The 21,386-nt window shown below is 50.7% G+C and overlaps 1 protein-coding gene and 1 pseudogene across 1 annotated transcript; both read right to left on the minus strand.

Annotated features, from left to right (window-relative positions):
* Positions 1-1,964: 1,964 nt before the first annotated feature.
* Positions 1,965-14,022, minus strand: TMEM98 (transmembrane protein 98). Its single transcript, XM_049636653.1, has 7 exons — positions 13,840-14,022; positions 11,484-11,665; positions 10,206-10,337; positions 9,206-9,239; positions 6,619-6,734; positions 4,024-4,083; positions 1,965-2,779 (listed from the first exon to the last, which is right to left on the minus strand). The coding sequence occupies exons 2-7, from the start codon at positions 11,612-11,614 to the stop codon at positions 2,572-2,574; spliced, it is 681 nt and encodes a 226-aa protein (XP_049492610.1). The 5' UTR covers positions 11,615-11,665; positions 13,840-14,022; the 3' UTR covers positions 1,965-2,571.
* Positions 14,023-18,239: 4,217 nt separating this feature from the next.
* LOC125927660 (glyceraldehyde-3-phosphate dehydrogenase-like) lies at positions 18,240-19,910 on the minus strand (annotated as a pseudogene).
* Between the last annotated feature and the right edge of the window lie 1,476 nt (positions 19,911-21,386).

The following is a 21,386-nucleotide window of genomic DNA, read 5'->3' on the forward strand; positions in this document are numbered from 1 at the left end:
CCACTCAGTTCCAGAGCTTATGAACAGAGACTCCTGCTCAGACAGAGCCAGGGTCACTGAGGTGCTGCCATCTGGGTCACCTGCCTCAGGGCATGGGCGGCTTCGGGGAGAGAAGGATTAATGTCGGCTAACCAGTACCAGGCACACTACGGGGCATTACACACACACACACACACACACACACACACACACACACTGTTTGATTGACACACTAACCCATGAGGTAGTAAGGAGCCTTGATTTTATAGATGAGAAAGCTAAGGACCAGAGAGGTTAAGGAACTTGTCCAAGCTTACACAGTAAATGACAGAGTCCAAATTTGAACCTAACTGTTTGAGTTTGAAGATCTTACTCATCTCACACTCCATGCCAACCTTGAGTCATTCCGTCTTCACAATCTGAGTCTGACGCTCCTACTCCAGGGCAGGGCAGGGGGTGGTGTGTGTCACGGGAGAGCTACCACCATGCAGAAAGACATTAGCGAACCAGGGACCTGGGACGCGTCCATCCCCTGGGAAACCACACCAGGCTGGATCCCCTGTGCTCACCAACCTGGCCCTCCCGGAGAAGGTAACTTCAGCCAACTCGCAAAGGGCCAAGAGGAGCAGGGAGGCCTCCTCCCTCAGATGGTGCTTTCACCTCAACCAACACCCACCTTATCCAGAGACTTATTTGTCCTGCATTGGAGACAAAAGAGAAACCACGCAGCAGCCAGATCGGAGATCTTGCAGTCTAGCAGACACTTCCCAGGCGTTCAGCAACCTCTCCTTGCAGTGACCCAGGGATTCAGGTAGGCACCAGGACTTGCCAGGGCTCACAGAAGGTTGGCAACAGCGGGCGTTGCTTCAGGGATGCTGGGAAACTTCACCTCCACCCTCCGCCCCCACGCCTGCTGGGTGGTATTTGAGATGCCAATTTGGGGCTGTCCCTCTTTGGCTTAGGGCTCTGACCCAGGTTCAAAGGCAGGGACATTTATACCTGTGGCAGCCATTGCAACCCCTTAGCAGAAAGTGGTTTCCAATCTCATTGTGAATGTAGGTTTTTGAAAGGAAGGGAAAATAAAAAACAGGAGGACTGTGGATGTCTGTTTGTGGAGGCCACGACATGGAAAATTCAAAGTGGCTTTGAGGAAGTTCCCCATTCACACCCTACCAGCAGGACAAGTTAGCTACTTAGTATGTGTTCAGAGCTGATGGGAATGGACAATCCAATAAGGTGGCCCTGTAGTCAGGAATCCATTATCAGTCCACAGCGAGCTGACCCAAGCTTTCCTCTCCTGACTCCATTTCCCAGGTGGGAATCCGTACACAGAAGCATCCTGCTTTCCAGCAGAAAATGGACTGTGCCCAATGGGACATTTCAGTGACAAACAAGGCTCCAATCTTGATCTTGGAAATATGGGCTCCTGGTTCTCTAGAACCAGACAGAGGCATTTGCTGATGAGTTAGGACACAGAAAATGAAATGGGACCAGACTCGGAGATCCAAACATGCCAAACAGCACAGCATATGAACCAAGGCAGCTCCCAAGCCAGAGCCCTGTCTCCCAAGAGAAACATTGGCTCTGAGATCCCGGGAGAAGCAAAGTACTTCCGGCTCTCCTATATGCTTATGATGGCAATTAAGCAACTCAGATGTATGTCTGGATATGTGATTGGAATTCTGGGTCCCACAAAGGTCTCATGTCATAAAAATGCCCCTCGTCTTTCAATATTTGCAAAAACAAACAGAAACCAAAAGAAAGGGGGAACACAATCTTCACGGATATCATTGCTCATGTGGAAACTACTTTATGGTGGGATCTTCACTTCCGCCTAAACTCTGAAGGGTCTTGAAATACCTCTTTTTGGGTCATATGCACAATGTGTCCTCAGGACTCTCAGGCTCCCTTCTCCCACCCTGACTTCTCAAATACATCGCACTGCACCCCATACGTTCGAATGAGTCAATAACCACTCGCTTGACAGAAGTCTAAGTGTAAGTGTACTGTCCTCCTAGTGGTAGGTAGGTAAAATTGCAGGCCCAATGACAAGGAAAAATCAACTCGTTGCTCACTTCCAAAGGCAAACCTGGGAAGGGGAAGAGGGACTCAGATGCCCCAGGGACAGGGCAGATAATACAAACAAATGAAACAGACCAGGCGAGTGAGAGGGAGAGAGAGAGAGCGAGTACAAGCCCTGTCAAAAGACACAACTCCCACTGAGTTCAAGTTGATTGTCTTCTGCAGATGCATTTCAGAGTTGCCTTATCTTCGGATTGTTTAAGAGAAGCCGGAAACTCTGATTCCAGGGCGAAACCCTGTGATTTCTAGATGGTGGCTCAATTTTCTTGAAAACACTAGGTGGGCTAAATAAAGCTGCCGGTCTACCAGTCTCTAAGGCTCTGCTGTGCAGACGGTGCAAGCCGTCTCCTGGAACCGCGGTGTTAGACTGCCACTCGCCAGTCAGCATTTGCTACTGCAGCAGAGGCATCAGCTCGGCACGTACAGCTGAACCCCTGAGAACTCACGCTGCGGGAGAAGCGGAAGGTCCGCTGAGCCACCCAGGGACGGCGGCAGCCTGGCCAGCAGGCACTAAATGGCCGACTGCTCCTGCAGGAACCCTTCAGGGCCTGGGAGGCCTTTATCTGTCTCAGAAGCCAAGGCTGCTTCTCGAAGGACTTCCAGGTGTTCCTCCGCAGCAGACAGTGACTGGTCGATCCAGTCGAGGCCCCCAGTCAGGTGGCAGGCATTCCTGGTCACCAGCACCAGATGACTGACAGACAGGAGCAGGGCAGTAGTCCTAGAAAAGGCAGCAGGATCAGTGTCCCTAGGGAATGAGGGATTGAGCACCAAAGCCCACATGGACAGACTCTGGTCTGGTGTTCTCCAAACTGGAGGCCCTTCCCCGGGAGGTTGGTGATTTAAAGATGGCTCCACACTCCAATAAATTTGGGCATGGCTGGGTTAAACAACGTTAACTGAAGCCTTCTCTGAGCCTGTAACATGCGTGATAAAGCTGTAAGGACAGAATACAATGTGCTGTGGCTCACTAACTCATTTAAGACTGTGGAGACTGTTTTCTGCAGCACACCTATTAACATCTCCCAGAAGAGTGTTCTGTAGGACTATTCAGATCTAGTCCATTGGATGAGCGCATCCCCAACTGTTGCCCACTTAAAAACACGATAGACGTACCTCTGCCTGGGGCATCCCTTATTGATTTTGAATCAATAAGGCCCCGAGCTGGTTTAGACCACTCTAAAAACAAATTTTAACTGAAAACCAAACTGAGGAGGAGTGTTTTCTTTCCCAGTATTGAAAGATTCACTGTAGAATATCTTTGATGGAGTGAGTGTATATGATGCAGGTGGGACTGTATCAGATTCTGAGCCCGTAGACACAGCGGGGCGGAGCATGGGAGCAGGGCAGAAAAACCAACTGAAGCCCTGGGAGCCACTGTAATCACTGCAGTCTAGCAATCATCACACAGCAGATCTATGAAATGCTCATGTAAATCCAAGAGACAAAAGAATCTGCTTGTTCTAATGAGTTTGCATCTGGTAGAGGAGTATAACGTCAAAAGCCAACGTATACTCAGTGTACTACGGGAGGGTCACAAGGGGGGGTCTTGGGTACGTCCTGCGGAGTCCTGCGGAACTTGAGCACAGCTTGAGCCCAGCTGTCCCTTCCATCCTTTGCCCTGCTTACCACCTGCCCCACCCACCCACCCCCTGGGGAGTGAGCGGAGATGGGGGGAGCGGAGGCAGATGGGGGAAAGGAGAGGGAGTGAAGGTGCAGGTAGGATTTACCGTGGCCAGATGTTTAATCTTAAAAATTCAAAGTCTAAGACTGGCTCCCCCTAATCCCAGGCTTCAGGAAGAGCTCGGGCCTCTATCACCATTCACACTCAAATGAATGGGGCCTGCAGCCCTGGGAACCCAATACAGCAGCCTCCTCCACAACCCAGACAGAGGACCTCACAGATGTGATAAGAACAGTGAGCTTCTCGCGTGAGAAACCGAATGACCCCTCCCCCCTCCTCACCGCGCATCCAGGAGTTTGGGGTCCAACGGAGGGTACATCGATTTCACCACATCATCCACTCTGTGGGGAGGCAAAAGGATTTCAGTAGTTCACTTCCCTGGTGTCCTTTTCTGTTCTTCCTCCATTTCTACCTTTCTTTGTCCCGATCTTCTCTTCTGATACTGAAGAGCCCCAATCTTTAGTGATTCTTTTCTCCAACTGCTTTTGCCTTCTCAGACAGACTTAAACAGGAAGACTTCTGGTTCGATTTGGGGAGTATTTTGTTTTTGGGTTTTGTTTCAGTCCCGATAGTTTTTAAAAAGTGTTAAGCTCACCCTTCTGGACTGATGTTCAAGATACGCTACTAAATTAAAAGGGCAAACTGCCGAACGATATCTAAAGTTTGATGGGTCCACTGGCATGAAAATAAATAAACAAAAGCTATGAAGTGCAGCCGCTGAGCAGTGTGGAGGAATACCCAGCATTCAATCGTGTTACTGCCAGGGATTGGGGTGGGGTGCAAGTTGGGGTTCCTTCACTTTCCAATCTATTTCTGCATTTTGACTTCTGTTAAGTATTATTACTATTGTGTTTTTTAAAAAAGGTTAAATATAGTTATATAGAACACACACACACACACACACACACACACACACACAAAGCCTACAAGTTTAATTTGGGTCCAAACTGCTCCAGTGGATTTCCTTTACATACGGTACAATTCGTCGTTAATTTTTTTTTTTAAATCAAGTTCAGAAAGAAGCTACTATTCATTCTGATTTGCACGGTTCAAGATTTTTATCCAAATCCTCGCTCCTGGACTGTGTGGTAGTCAGGAAGAAAAAATAATGATACATTGTTTGATTTTGAAAAGCACTTGAAAATAGGTAGATGCCCTCCAATGTTCTTGTCTCGGGGCTGAGGGGCTGGTGAGGAAACGCAAAGAACATCAGTGGCCGTCTTCGCCAGCCCCTTTCTCTGTAGTGCCCTGGAGCTGAAGCCACTCGCCTTGAAACTAATATGCTATCAACACACTTATGTGGAATAAATGGAGCAAGAAAAACAACGGGGACAAAAAAAGGCCAGATGAAGAAAGAAGTGTTAAAGGCAAAAAGATAAAGCAAGGGCACTGACTGAATTATGGCAGGGAACATTCTGGAAGCAGCCCAAGGGGCTCAGTAGGACGGGCCAGTGTGCACCAGGTTAGGTCCACTCTCTGAGCAATGCCACACACACCCCCTCTCAAAACAGGGCTAATCCCCAGCCCCAGGGACTTCCTTCCTCCCCAGAAATCTCAATCTCTTTCCTCCTCCCACCGCTCCTGGCAATGCCTCCTCATGACAACCAGGTATCACAGGAACTGCGCAGGCCCCAGGGGTGGCTCTTGCAGTGACTGGAAGCACGATGAAGGTCCAGCAGACAGGAGCAGTGCAGAGTCTCTACTAACAAGGGGTGGCCAGAGGAATGCCTGGTTCCTTACCCAGGGCCTCGGCTGCAGGGCCTTCTGGCCAGGCTGGTACAAGTCCCATAGCTACACCCACCCGGGACAGCTCCAGTTCAGAAAAGCCAAGAACTCTTCTGAGCTGAGTCCCTCCCTGGGATTTTCTCCTTCCTACTTTCTCAACTCTCTGAATGCCCTGGACAGAGTTCAAGTGCTCCAACTCTCATATTCCTTCAGAGGGCTGGTTCCTCGTGATCTAGCCGAGGCCATGGCAACCAGGAAACCGAGAGTCCCTGGAATTCACAGGGAGTGCCACCATTCCAACCAGGGACGTGGAGGCACTGTCCGGGCAGTAAGGCTGCTTGGCTGATTGAGAAAACATCCTGGACCTGGCCAACTCCCGACTCAGGCACATCCACATACCAGCCACCAGATGGCAGCACAAACGCAGTACCACCCTTCTCCCTAAGAAAAGGGCTTTATACTTCTCGACAAAGTCAAGCCCAAACGAGGGGGTGTAGTTGTTGACTACAGTCCTGCAGGTTGCCTCCCACGTGGGGTTTTGCAGACAGCCTGGCATTTGGGATATCTGAATGAGGTATGGCTTCTCTTCCCCCCCGTCCCCACACCCAGTCCTGAAGGCTGCAGGCTGGGCCGTGGCTGGGCCAGTGGTTGACAGGGAAGTGGCAAGGAGCAGGTCCCTGAAACTGGTCTCCAGTACAGATAGGGCAGGGTGGGGGATGGTCACTGCACGAGGGTGTGGACACCGGCGGGAAATGTGCTTCCTGGCCCAGAGCCTGGGAAGAAGGGAAGGCAGGCAGCCCCAGCTGGTGTGGGGCTGAGGGAGAGGCAGCAGACACAGTGGGATCTGCAGAATGGACTAGAAGAGTCGGCCCTAGTCACATGCTAGAATTCCCCAAAAAGCCAACCAGAGGAGGAGGCCCATGGGAGGCGGGGGGCACTGTGTGAGACAAGTATCTAAACCCTGGCTTGGTCTCTGAGAATTTAAACCTTCCTGGACGCTCTGTAAATGTCTGGGACACCTGTAACTGAAGTGACCTATGTAGTTTCCTCGAGGAGCCTGGCCCGCCTGCCACCTCAGCTTCCGGTCCCTCCCTCCTCCCCGTCCCCCCACTCTCCGCAGAGGGTGGGGACCTCAAGGCCCACCAGCTCACCTGGGGCTGATCCGCTTGGCCACCACGATGATGTCACTGACACTGGCTGAGGTCTTCATCTTGGCCCCGGAGCCCATTGTCATGGCAACAAGTTTTTCTGTCAGAGTGTGACAAATCTAACACAGCAGGGAGGGGAGGGGTGACTGAGCGGGGGGCGCTCCAGCTCCCCCAAGAGTTTCTGCTGGCCCCACAAACAAATATGGCCCCTGCCTTGGGTTCCATCCCACACCAGGGGCCCCTAACCTAGTGGGCAAACTGAGTGAAAAGCACACAGACGAGAGAAATGGGATGGAAGCAGCAAAAGCCAAGGGCACCGTCCAGCGAGGAGGGAGGGGTGGGAAGCTGAGATCAGGGTCACGGTTTCGGTTTAGAGGAGTCTAAGCTGAATTAATCTGTCTAAGAAAAATCATGTGCTCTAATTTCGCCTTGTCGTTTAGGGGGAAAAACCTACTTTCTCTTTCTATTCTTTCACCTCATGGTTTAGTCTTCCAGAAGGCTAGATCTCCCCAGTGGGGCACCCTCAGGAACACAGCTGGACAAAGGACAACTGTCCCCTTGAAGCACATCCTCCAAAAGCAGCACTTAGTTCAACAATTATCTGGGGTGACACCATGTTTGTCAACACAGCCATGGCAAATGAGTCTTCGGAAAAAGCAGGAAAAAGGCATGACTACCACCTGAGGCCTTTCTCATCCATCAACAGTGCTGGCCACCCCCAAAAGCTTGGTTCCCCACTTCCACACCTCCCCGATGTTAGAACCTGGATGTGCTTCTGTCCCTTGCAAGTAAGTGCCATTACCTGTCACCTACTTGGGGCTGGAAAAGAGGGTAGAAAGAAGGCCAAGAGCTCACCCAGGAGAGAGCCGAGGCCCCTCCTGCAAGTCCCCACCACAGGGACTCAAGGGCAGGTGGCCAACCAAAAGGGCCTTCAGACCCCAGGGCCTCTCCCCTCTCCTTGGATCTGAGAATCTCAGGCTGGACCATTGATTCCAATCCAGTAAGACTCCTTCCTGCTGCTGACTTATTCCCCAGCTCAGGTGTCATAGGCAGGGACGGGGACAAAACCTGGTACCAGGACACATGCTAGCTGGGAGATGGGAAATGAATATGGTATAATTGCTCTAGTCATTAGACCTGTCTGTAACCATATCTACACCCAAAGAGCTCCCTGGAATTAAATAATCCTGGACCCTAGGACAATTTCCTAGTAGACACTCCTTTGTCCCCCAAGAGAGACAGCTACAGGAGACATGGGACGAAAGACATCATCCTATCTGTACTGAATGACACTGGAGAAAACATGGGCTGTTTCTGAAATCTTGAATAATTACTGGACAAAAAGATAAAGGTTGTAGTTTCCCAGGTTACGCGATGAAGAAACTGCCAATATCTGCAACTGACCAAATATTTCAATATTATTCTTATCACACAAGGATTAAAAAACCAAATGCTGGGGCACCTGGGTGGCACAGCCGGTTAAGCGTCTGACTCTTGGTCTCAGCTCAGGTCACGATCTCTCGGTTTGTGAGTTCGAGCCCCACGTCAGGCTCTGTGCTGACAGCTCAGAACCTGGAGCCTGCTTAGGATTCTGTGTCTCCCCGTCTCTTAGCCCCTCCCATGCTCATGTCTGTCTCTCTCTGTCTCTCAATAATAAATAAATGTTAAAAAAAAATTTTTTTTAAACTATAGGAGACAAGACAATCATTAAAAAAAATGCTAACAATATAAAAATTACCCCAAACTATAAAAACTAGCCAAAACACAAACTGGATGCAATTTTCCACCCAATCATGGAGGTTGCAAGAATTAGAAGAAAAAAATCTGCCTTCAAGTACAATACTCATGGTTTGGATTTTTCAACACCACCGACCGTCCCATGTGGCTGACTACCGTCCCAGCCAGAGAGGGCCAATGAAGGACTTTCCAGTAACTGGGGAAGTCCAGATACAGAACTCAACTCACTGAGCAAAGGGCTGAGCTCTCTGTTAATGAAGGAAAGTGCCCAGAGGGAAGCTGGGGAGCCCACTCCCCCTCAGCAGCTACACAGACTCGGGCACACTGCCTTCCCCAATTGGTGAAAATGTGGCCAGTGACCACGTATGTGGCCTTTCTCACAGGCCACTGTATTAGCAGGACCAGGTGAAAGAAAACCTTTAAAGGGTCTTGAGAATGCTCGCGTATAACAGACCACCCAGGAGGGAGTGGAAACAGCAGAAATCCCAAGCGTCAGGCATGTTTAAAAACCTTCTTGCACGGGTTCAGGGCCCTTCCTAAGATGCCCTTCAAGAGTCTGGGCACAGAGGCCCCTGGGTGGCTCAATCGGTTGAGCATCTGACTTCGGCTCAGGTCATGATCTCACGGTTTGTGAGTTCGAGCCCCACATCAGGCTCTGTGCTGACAGCTCGGGGCCTGGAGCCTGCTTCCGATTCTGCGTTTCCCTCTCCCTCTCTGCCCCTGCCCCGCCCTCTCTCTGTCTCTCAAAAAAACAAATAAATGTTAACAAGAAAAAAAAAAAAGAGTGTGGGCACAGGGGTGATTTGGTGAGCCCCTCCACCCCCTTATCTCATGGGAAATCCAAAAGTATTACCTTCAAGATGGCAATGCAGTGGGACATGAGACCCCTGGGGAGACAAAAAGAATCTGTCAGTGCTCCTCCTTGCAGACCCACCTGGCTCCGGCCACCAGCTCGGCTCCTCATGTAGCTCTGACCCACCGGGACACCACCGAGAGTAGGACTGCCTCAGGGTTAAACTGAACAGGTCCACGAGCTAAATGAGGAGGAACCTTCTTTCCTTTCCCTTCCCCTCCCGTATCCAGCCCACTCTCTCAGGCAGCACTCACCTCTCAAGGCATGCTTTCTGAGAGCTCTGAGCTTCTGACACTGTTCCCTCCACCCCGTGTGACTTTCCCCTTATTCTCAGCCTCTTGAGCACCTCATCTTTCAAGGCCCAGGTCAAAAGGCACTCACTCCGGAACAGCCTTCATGAAAGCCACCTCCACCTCCCCATCCCAGGCAACTCTAGACATCGCCCCCTGTGTGTGCTCACGGCGCTGTGCAGAGACCCACTAACGTTTCGGAAATAGTGTATTTAGTAGAATTCCTAACAGCTGCACTAACTGGCCCAGTGTCCTACATGCAATGTCCCCCACACGTCTGCTGGTGAATGACAATGGCACAGAATGGCACACACTTCTCAACATGTAGAGGCTCCTGCCGGATGGAGAGATCCCTGAGGGATCCTGGAGACAAAGGCTGCATCCCTGGAGCCTGGGTGTCAAATTCACGGGCCCCCTAAGGATAACCCAAGCACATCAAGGTGACTCTGTAACAACCTCTGCCACACGTCTATGGGCCTCAGTGTTTAGATCTACAGAATGGGGGGAGGAAGGACAAACACTGTCATAACATAATCTGATTCTCTACCCCCCGACGCTGAGGGCTGGGAAAGAGCTGTAAGTGACTCAGTGCTCCCGGATGCCTGGTCAAGTGCTGTGGCAAAGGAACCTAGAAAAGGGCACCCAGAGGCCCATGTGCCATCTCCAGGGGACTGAAGGAAGTACGCGGTCCGCGGTCCCCAAGGCCTTACGAGGCATCTTCGATCCAGTCTTCGTTCTCCAGAATGGCCTCGATGTGGGGGTTGGTGATGACCACATCGTCCAGTTCCAACTCAGACGGCTCCGACTGGGTCTCCATGGCACCGATGAGGTCCACAATGGGCCTGGAAGGAAATGCCCAGGTGAGTGGTTTCGTGACGGGTGACTGTCGCTGACCCTCTCCTCACCGAGGCCCACACATCCCCCAACAGGATGTAAAAAGTTAGCAAGTTAAAGCAGTGACCCCTTGTCCTGGAGCCACATTTAACCTTAGTCGGACCGCAGGTGTGGGTGGGGCACGTGGCTAGACATGGGTCACAGAGGCAGGCAGGGCACTAAGGACAGCTGAAGCAGAATGAAATGAGCCACTAAGAGAAAGGGCAGGGCCACAGCCATAGGAGGCAGATGTATCAGACAGGGCTGCTCCTTCAGCACAAAATAACAGCCTTCTTAAACCCATTTTTCCTTCAAGCCTACCTTTTCCAGAAAAGCCGAAGTTCCTATTACCCAAACCTACCTGGTCTGCAGAATTACTGTCGGGAAGGACTTTGGTCCTACCCCCTCCTCGTTCTACTGGAGAAGTGGGAGGAATCACAACACTGACTTTACAACAGGGGACGCCAGAGAATTCCGTTGAATAGCAGAACTTTCCTGGGTCATATAAACGGGCATTTACAAATTATCTACCTCTTAACAGAGATGCTGATAGGATTCAGACAGAGGGATAAGAGAAACTAAGGGTGACCTGCCATGGTCCCTCAAGGGTCGATCCGTTAAAACACCCCTAAACGGAAAACTAGATCATGCTTACAAAATAGATTGCACATAAAACGCATCATGAAGAAATCCGTGCAAAGAGGGAGACAGTCCTCTGCTGGGATTTCACACAACCCAGTATCTGCTGCTTCCATGTGTGGCTGGAATGCAGGCCTGGGATCTCCGTTCCTACGAGTTTGGCTGGAAAGAAGTTGGATGTATTCAAATGCTAAGGGAAGTGGCCACTTCTGGATAGATGGCCACACCTTTGTGGTAGGTGAGCCCGTTCGGTCACTTTCTCCTTAACTCAGTGGCAGAGTCAGAGAAGGCTCAGGACATTGCCAAGCTCCGAGGTGTTTCTTGGAAAGGGAGCCTTCGGGTACCATTTTAGAGACAAAAAGCTGAGCTAGAGTTGTCCACTACCAAACTCCTTGGGCTCCTCTCTTTTTTTTCTGCTGTTGGAGCCCCTGGCAGGACCCACCCCTTCTTCCTTCCCCTCCCCGGGGCCCACTCACTTGGAGTCATAGCGCTGCAACAGGTCCCGAGGCCGGCAGTAACGCTGCCTGCAAACCACCACCAAGGCTGCAAACGAGGCCAGGAAGATGGTGGCCAGCACACCTATGGCGACAATCACCACAGTCTCCATGCTTCTGGGTGGCTCCCTCGGTCCCAGTCACGTCCCCAGCAGGAGCTAAATCTTGAAGGACACAAGGGCAGAGCAGGCCTTGGTAAAGAAGCAGCAAAAGAGAGTGGGGCAGCGGGGTCCTACCTGGGGGGGGGGGGGGGAGGTGCGGAGAGCCAGGTTCCCCCCAAGTCACCTGCAGAGACCTGAGGGCCTGAACAGAAACGAGATGCATTTTATGTCATGTCCCAAATCTGCCTTTTGTCTAATTAAGAGTTTGCCACCTGCTGGACCAGGTTGGCTTTTCAAATCTGCACAAAAGGAAACATCATAACTAACACCGTTGTTTTCACATCTACACCAAGTGCAGGAAAGAATACCCTCCTAAGAAGGGCAGGATTGCATTTACTGAGAATCTACTCTGTGCCTGGCACTTTGTGTGTTAACTCTTCTAACAATCCTGAGGTAGGTATTAGTATTCCCATTTTACAGTTGAGAAAAGAGGTTCAGGAAGGTTAAGTAATCTGTCCAAGGTTCTGTAGTCTGAAAGCAGAAACGCATTCACTTAAACTGGGCTGGGCATCCACCTCCCCTCACCTTTCTAAGAAGGGAAGAAGATTCTAAACATTGTGGAAAGGCATTTGACTGTCACTTCCCGTGTTGGAAACTTACCACTGATGGTAACATGTTCATTGCCTATTGTCTGTTCTCATTCAGGGGGTTCTTCCACACCTATCCGAGACTCAGGCGGAGGAACAAGGGCATCTCAGGGAACTATGTATTCATCGCAGGCTCCTACTAGTGTGCCTTTGAGCAAGTCTCTTCCCCTGTCTGGGCTTTAATTTCTCCATCCATCTGCACAAGAGGGGCCTTGGTCTAGGCGTTCCTATGATCCCAGGATGATGCAGAACTTATTCTATACTACATGCCTCAGAGGGTTTGAACGTTCCCGGTTGGCATTCAATAAGTATCTACTAGGCACCAAGCACTAGGCTGGATTCTGAAGATTGGAGATAATTGAGACATAAACCCCAAACCTTGAGGAGCTGAGACACGGGTGTACAAATGGACACATGTTTTCTGTTTGCCGGTCAACCACTTCCCCAGCTCAACTCCTGTGCTGTGTCACATGCAGAGAACACGGACAAGAGGTAACTCTACTTGTATGATATTTTCTGCGAAAGCCTTCTTCCCAGGGCAGATGTTGTTTGAGCTGGGTTTTGAAGGATGAGTAGGAGTTTGCCAGGTGGACAACATAGGGACTTGGCTGGCTCAAAGTGCCAAGGAGGCCTTTCTCAAAGTTTTCACAGAGCTGTCCTACCACCTGGAACTCACTTGCTCAAGAGGCTGAGAAGGCTGGGGTCTGTCTCTTTTATTTCTGTATCTCCCATAGGAGGTGGGGGTGGGGGATGGGGGGTGGGGAAGGGGGTGGGGAGGGTAATTCTCAGCGTCTGCCTCAATTTCTCTAGATGTGTGTTTCTCTACACTGTCCCTCCTGAAGGGCTACCTCCTTTAGCCCTTTTTCTTTTCTCTCATTTCTGTGTCTCTGTGTTTCTCCATTTTCCTCTCCAGGCATCTTACCCCCTCCCCAGCGTTTCCTGTCCCCCCCTCCCCCTGCACCGTGGCCTCCTAAGACCACCCGCTTTGTTTCCTGGCTTCCTGTGGGCGTCCTGAGTGTGTTTCTCTGAGTCCCTATGAGCGTTCTGAGTTTTTGCGGCCTTTCTCGGAGCGTTGTGTCAGAGCGTGTTTCTCTTTTTCTCCGTGTATTTTTCTCTGTGTGTTTCAGGATAAGTTTTTGTCTCTTTCTCTGTCTTTGTGTAAGCGTGTGGGTAGGTCTCGGTTTATTGGTGTGTGTGTGTGTGTGTGTGTGTGTGTGTGTGTGTGTGTGTGTGTCCCCCACCCTCTTCACCTCCAAGGGGCTCTAAATCCACCAGGATAAAACAGCCCCGAGCCTCCGCCTCTTTCCTTCCCCCTGCCGGGAACACCAGTCCCAACACCCAGGTCGGAAGAAGGGACCCCCCGCCCGGCCCGGCGCGAGGCTCGCAGGGCTCCCAGGCGCGCAGCTCCCACTTTGCCCAACTTGTGGGCGCCCGGGCTGCAGTGCGCGGGCTCCGCGGCGCCAACAAAGGTGCCGCCGGTCCGGGCCCCCCCCCTTCCCCGCCATCGGCCCCCATCTCCTGGCCCCGGGACCCCGGCGCGCCCGGACGCCCTCCCTCCCGCCGCTCCGGGGCGCGGCGAGGCCCACCCACCTCAGGCCGCGGCCGCAGGACGCATCCGGGGGCGCTCCGGCCGCCCGGCCCCGCCGATGGCAAAGTCCGGGCGCGGGACTCGAGGGCGGCTCGGAGGAGCGGGGCATGCCGGGAAGGAGCTGGGCTGGCCGAGGAATCAAGATAAAGTCCCCGGGAGCCAAACCCCCAGGTCGGGGGGAGGGGGGCGGGGGCCGGCCGCCGCGTCCAAATCCCCCGCTGCCAGGCGCCGCCGTCCCCGCCGGGCCGGGGGTGGGCGGGGGGTTGGGGCCGCGGGGAGGCCCTCCCTCAGCCACCTGGCAGGCGCTCCTCGCACCCCTCCCCCCTCCCCCTCCCCCTCCCCCTCTCTCCCCTGGGGCCCCAGGCTCAGAGGGAGGCCGCAGGGTCCTTATGGCCACCCAACCCCTACGGGCCGGCCGTCCAGGGGGGCCGTGGAGCCCTAGCAGATTCCGCTGTGGGCTGGTCAGGGAGCCAGTGCGCCCCTACACACCGTGGTTTAAATCCTGGCTCTGCCACTCTCTAGCTGTGGGCAATTTCTTTCACTTCCCTGTGCCTTGGTTTCCTCATCTGCAAAGTGGGCCCACTACTTGTAGGCGTGCTCAGAGCTGATAATAGGGTCAAATGGCATGATGCATGCAGCGCATTTAAGAGTGCCTGACCCAGGGTAGATGCAAACCAGCGTGAGCTCTCTTGACAGTCTCATCCACACTGGACACACAAGCAGGCCCACCCCTAACAGTTGCTGTGCCAGGGACAAGCGGAGAAATGCAGGACTCTGGCTGGCTGTCCTGCCCCTTCTGTTTGTGCTCTACTCCAGCGACCAAAGGGAACTCACACTATTGGTTCACCAACCCTGCTCTGCAAACAGCCACCTCTCTGCCATCCCTCAAGCCTAAGGATGCCCACACCAGGAGGTACAGGTTGCCTTGGAAGGATGGAGGTGGACACAGGCTCTGGAGACAGGCTGGGCTCTGGGGGCAGACTTGTTTTCAGAGTCCAGTGAGCCAGGAGCATGGTCTAGAAGAAGGCATGAGTTCTAGATGGTCATCTCCCTTGGCCCTCAAACTCCTAGCCCTGTAAGGAAGAGGCAGAATCAGAGTGAGGCCCACTACAGCCTGGGAGTTAAGGCAGAGACCCCATCAACTAATCTAAGGTCAGTACTGGTGACAAGTCCCAAAGGGGGCAGACTAGGTCCCAGGCAGCTTAATACAGTCTCTGCAAACTGGTCACTCCTAGGTTACTTGAAATCCACAGAGGTGGTTGTGGGTTTTTGTGGGGGGTTTTGGGTTTTTTGTTTTTCTTTTTCTTTTTTTTTTTTTTTTTGGCTTACGATTAAAAAAAATCTAGTTGCCCACATTTTAAAAAATTAACAATTTCACTTATACCTACAGATTTCCAGCTTCTCTGGGAAATTCAGAAGATCTCTCAAAACACAGCCCATATGGCATGGGTAGGAATGGTGAGTAGGAGAGGGGCGGCTGCTATCCCCAGGCCTGCTCTCCTGGCCCAGGACTTTCCCCGCTGCATACAATGCATGTGCGTGCATTCACAGCTCACCTGTTTTATGGAGAGCCTGACCCAGTGACGAGCTGACACTCAGGGACAGGAAGGCTGAGGGGTGATTTTGCTACCCTCTAATGGGCTTTCATGGAGAAGCCATGGCAGGGAGCAGGAATTCCTGACTCCTTCAAGGGCTCTTCTAGCTGCACTAAGAATCAAATTAACATGAGACAGATTAACAGGAGAAAATCAAATTTAATAGCAGACATACAGGGAATCCACACAGACGTGGAAATTCCCAAGACGGTCGGGCAAAATGGGGTATATGTGTCATTCTGCGCTAAGGAGAAGGGGGTAGGGGTCTGGGACTTCAGAGGGAAGGAATACGAGAAGAAGAACAGATATTTGGTGATTGGCCGTTTGCCTGGCTATACAGATGGCCGCTTGGATAAAATTTATCTCTGCTAATAACCCTTATTCTGGAAAGACCCTCCAGTGTAGATTCTTCTATGGAGTTAAGGGAAAAACAAAAGTTTCTCTTGAGCTGTAGGGTCTCACTTACCTTCAGCTCAAAATAATCCACATGCCAAAGTGGCCCATTCTGGGGTGTGGGGAAACTGTCCCAAACCCCTTCAGCTCTATCTGTTTAAGGAAAATGGGCTTACAGCAAAGAATGGGAATGGGTAACTGGGGACAATGAGTGTTTCCAATTTTTTGGAAATACTCTGGGAAGGATGGAGTGCTATTTTTGTCTCAGTGGTTTAAACATTTGGTGGCCTTGAGGTAAAAAGCTAAACCACATGATAAAGAAGAGGTCGTATGTGTGTATATATAGAGACCATATACACACACACACATAGATATATACATAGATATACAAAATGGAATACTACACGGCCATAAAAAAGAATGAAATCTTGCCAATTGCAGCAACATAGAGGGTATAAGGCTAAGTGAAATAAGTCAGACAAAGACAAATATGATTTCACTCATAGGTGGAATTTAAGAGACAACAAAAGTGGGGCACTGGGGTGGCTCAGTTTGTTGAGCATCTGACTCTTGATTTCAGCTCAGGTCATGATCCCAGGGTCATGGAACTGAGCCCTGCATCATGTGCTGAGTGTGGAGCCTGTGTAAGATTCTCTCCCTCTCTTCTTCTGCCCCTCTCCTGCTCATATTCTCTCTCTCTAAGAAAAGAAAAGAAAAGAAAAGAAAAGAAAAGAAAAGAAAAGAAAAGAAAAAAGAAAAGGAAAGGAAAGGAAGGAAGGAAGGAAGGAAGGAAGGAAGGAAGGAAGGAAGAGGGGCGCCTGGGTGGCTCAGTCAGTTAGGTGTCCAACTTCGGCTCAGGTCATGATCTCATACTTTATGGATTCGAGCCCTGCATACAGCTCTATGCTGACAGCTCAGAGCCTGGAGCCTGCTTCAGATTCTCTCTCTCTCTCTCTCTCTCTCTCTCTCTCTCTCTCTCTGCCCCTCGCCTGCTGGCACTCTCTTTCTTCTCTCAAAAATAAATAAAAACATTAAAAAATTTAAAAAATAATAAAAAAAGAAGAAACCACAAAAAAAAGAAAAAGAAAAAAGGAGACAAACCATAAAAGAGACTCTTTAAACTAGAGAACAAACTGATGGTTACCAGAGGGGAGTGTGGGGCCACGGGATCAGGTGGAGGCCCCGCAGCCAAGGCAGTGAAAGAATTCACCCAGGGCAGAACGAAGGAGATAGAAGTTTATTGAATACATTGCAAAGGAGCAGCGGGCAGGACAGCGAAGGAGAGACTAGCTGCCAGGAGGCAGTGGTGGGGGGCTGTGGTTTAAGGGGGAAGGTGAAGAGGTGTGGGAAAGTGTGGAATTTTCCTTTTTTGGTACCTGTGCCCAGTTGTAAGTAATCCATTGGTCAGCTAGGGATTATGGATATTTTGAGATGGGTCTCCTTTTTCTTCTTTTTTTTTTTTTTTAATTTTAGAGACAGAGAGGAAGCACGAGTGGGGGAGAGGGACAGAGGGAGAGAGAGAGAGAGAGAGAGAGAGAGAGAGAGAGAGAGAGAGAAATCCAAGCAGGCTGCGTGCTCAGCACAGCCCGTGGCCCTGTGATCATGACCTGAGCTGAAATCAAGAGTTGGACACTCAGTGGACTGAACCATGCAGGTGCCCCCTGCATGGTTCCCCTAAGGATGGATCCCCTAATGGGCGTGTTTGTATGCAGCCTGGTGGTCACTGTGGGCCCTCCTACCTCACTCAGCTTTCCATCACTCAGGTTGGTTGCCTAAGACCAGCCTTTACACGGAGGTGGGGGTGTGGTGGAGAATGGGTGAAACAGGTGAAGGGGATTAAGAGCACACTTACTGTGAAGGGCACTGAGTAACGTATAGAATTGTTGAATCACTATACTGTGCACTGGAATATGTGTCATTCTCATGTATATGTCTTACGTGAGAAGGGTCGAGGTCCGGGCTTAGAAGGGGAGGAAGCCCATCAGCTGGAAAGGGAGAGGAGATGCTTGGAAAACAGAGGTCACCCTCTTGTGCAGATCAGTTTCTTAGGTAAAAAGAAATCTCTGTTAATAGCTCTCTTCCGGTACAGGCTCTCCTTTCTGCTGTAAATCTAGACGGTTGAGGGAGAGATAAAGAACTTTTCCTGAATCTGCTGGGTTTTGATTGCTTTTAACTCAGAATAATCATGCCAAAGTGGCCCATCTTGGGGCAGCCTGCTCTAGGCCCCTACACAGGTCTTGGATTTTATGATTCTTGTAGGAGAGATATGAAAGAAAACTTCAGCCTTGGGGAGTTTATAACACAAACGGAAAAGACTGAAGAGAAGCAGAATTTGTCACCCCAAAATATGTTTCTGTGGCATAAGGATTGATTTAGGCTGATGATTTTCTTTTTTTTAAATTTTTAACGTTTATTTATTTTTGAGACAGAGAGAGACACAGCATGAACGGGGGAGGGGCAGAGAGAGAGCGAGACACAGAATCGGAAGCAGGCTCCAGGCTCTGAACCATCAGCCCAGAGCCCGACGCGGGGCTCGAACTCGCAGACCACAAGATCGTGACCTGAGCCGAAGTCGGACGCTTAACCGACTGAGCCACCCAGGCGCCCCTAGGCTGATTATTTTCAAGAAATAGCAGATAGGAGAAGCTCTGAAAACTGTTAGAAATTACCCTTTTACAAAAGAAATTTACATGTAGAAGGGAAATCTCCATTTGTCTTGTTTTTGTTTGCTTGGCTTGGTTTGGCTGGGGACAATATACTTTATTGATGGCACCTGTGGAGGTGGGGCTCCCCAAGCCTTTCTCCTTCTTCAGGGGGTCTGGGATGGAAACTGCATAGAGGTCATGAAAATTCTCAGTGTGTTGGAGGATGAGTTGGGGAAAGGACTCCCCAGCAGCTGAGGGCCTCTGTCTTCCTCTTGCTCTCACTTGGGGCTGGCGGTCCAGGGGACTCCTACTCCTTGGAGCCATGTGGACCATGATGTCCACTACTCGGTTGCTGTAGCCAAATTCATTGTCATACCAGGAAATGAGCTTGGCATAGTGGTCATTGAGGGCAGTGCCAGCCCCAGCATCAAAGGTGGAAGAGTGGGTGTCGCTGTTAAAGTCATAGGAGGTGACCTGGTCCTCACTATAACCCAGAATGCCCTTGAGGGGGCCCTCTGATGCCTGCTTCATCACCTTCTTGATATCGTATTTGGCAACTTTCTCTAGGTAGCAGGTCAGATCTACAACTGACTCATTGAGGGTGAGGACGTGGAAGGCCATGCCAGTGAGCTTCAGCCTTGGTGGCACCAGAAGTGGGAATGATATTCTGGGGAGCCCCTCAGCCATCACACCACAGCTTCCCAGAGGGGCATCCACGGTCTTCTGGGAGGCAGTGATGCATGGACTGTGGTCACAAGTCCCTCTACGGTGCCAAAGTTGTCATTGGATGACCTTGGCCCAAGGGGCCATGCAGTTGGTAGTGGAGGAATTGCTGACAATCTCAAGGGAGTTGTCACACTCCCCATGGTTCACACCTGTCACAAATATGAGGAAATCAGTAGAAGGGGCAGAGATGATGACCCTCTTGGCCCCACCCTTCAAGTGAGCCCCGGGCTTCTCCCTGGTGAAGACCCCAGTGAACTCCACAACATACTAAGCACTAGCATCATCCCATTTGAGGTTGGCGGGGTCTCACTCCTGGGAGATAGAGATGGGCTTTCTGTTGACAAGTTTCCTGTTCTCAGCCTTGACTATGCCATGAATTTGCCATGTGTGGAATCATACTGGAACATGTAGACCATGTAGTTGAGATCAATGAAGGGGTCATATATGACAACAATATTCACTCTGTCAGAGTTAAAAGCAGTCCTGGTGACCAGGCACTTAATGTGGCCAAATCTGTTTACTCTGACCTTTATCATTGTGTCTCCAGGATGCAGCTGGCACTATTCCAGAAGATGCTGCTGTCCATCAAATGAAGAGGAGCAGAGAGCTGGGAAATATCCATTTGTAAAGCTGTTCTCCCTGTCCCAGAAAGAGAAGATAATCCTAAATCAATAGAAACTCTTACCAGTGGGGAAGGCACCAGCTTAAATTTGCATAACATACCCTTGTTTCCTGTGCTTCCCCCTATCCCACCCCCACCCCCACCCCCAACTTCCCATAACTGGCCTGGCCCCACCTCCTGCAACACCTTTCTTTTGTCTTTAGCTGGAGGTGGTATTTAAGGTGGTGGCTTGGGCCGGTTCAGGGAGTTATTCCGTTTTCCTGGGTGTCTCCCATGTGTACAGGAGGTATACATGTTATTAAGCTTCTGTTTGTTTTTCTCCTGTTAATCTTTTCATTGCATGAGGGTCTCAGCTAAGAACCTACAAGGCTAGAGGGAAAATTATTTTTCCTCCCCTATAAGGCCCAAACAAACAAACACGTGGTGTAAATGCCCCATTAACTATCCACTAGCCAGCTGCAGGGAGGACAGGATAGTACTATGGCTGTGCCAGTGCATTTACTAGCCAGCTGTCTCCCATCATTCTACCAAGCCCATGCCCCTCAAGTCTCCCTAGACTGACCTGAGATGAGCACTCAGTGTTCTTACTTGCAAGCTATGGAAACTGATTATACCATGTGGGAAGGGGACTTGTTGAAATGACATGGGGTGCCCACAGAATCAGCAGGAAACTGAAGACCCAGATTAGGAAATGGACAGGTACCACAGGGGCTCCAGGGGCTGGGTGCAATTGCCCTGAAATGATTGTGACCCTCTCTTCAACTTTACCCTTCCTTCTAGATTCAAAGTTCTGGGTAGGACTCCTCTCTGTCTCCAACACGGGAGGTGAGGCACAAGCAGCACCCTTCCTTCCAATACGTCTACACGCAAGGGGGTTTTCTCAAAACAGGTAAGAAGGATGGTTGCTGGACAGCTCCTCAAAATTCAAGCACCCTACCTATGGCCTCTTCTCACTCAGTCTGAATGCCAAGCCATAGCAAGAGTTTCCAAATTGAAGACTGAACCCAGTGGTTAGAGAAGAGAAGCCAGCAGGTCAGAAATGGTGCTGAGGGCGATAAGGAGGAAAGAGTCTTCATTCTGACCAGTGAGTGCAAGCTTGTGCTCTGCCAAGGCAAGAAGTGAAGATTTGTTGAGCACCTACTATGTACCAGACACTGATTAGGCCTCTTACATGCCTATCTCCGTTGACCTTCTCATCAACCCTGAAAAGTCAGTATGTTCATGTTTGCAAGAGAGGAAATAGACTCAGAGGGATGAGGTGATTTACCCGAGCTCTTGCAACTTGCACGTGGTAGGGCAGGGAGTAGACTCAAGGTCTTCCTGGCATCAAAGTCCAAACCACCCACACCAGGAAACTGCTAGTTCTTCCAGTGACCTGGGCATCAGAACAGGGCAGGTTGTCATGGCCCTGGCTATGGCTACAACAGATAAAGCCAGTCTATCCCAATTTCGTGTGTACTCTTAGGGAGGAAGAATTTACTCTGCCCTTCAAGGTCCTCTTGGCTGGACTGAGACTCAAATTGACATCAGACAGACTAACATGTAAAAGCAAATTTCATTTCGTACTT

The sequence above is a fragment of the Panthera uncia genome, chromosome E1 (assembly GCF_023721935.1).
Source record: "Panthera uncia isolate 11264 chromosome E1, Puncia_PCG_1.0, whole genome shotgun sequence".
Taxonomy (NCBI): Eukaryota; Metazoa; Chordata; class Mammalia; order Carnivora; family Felidae; genus Panthera; species Panthera uncia.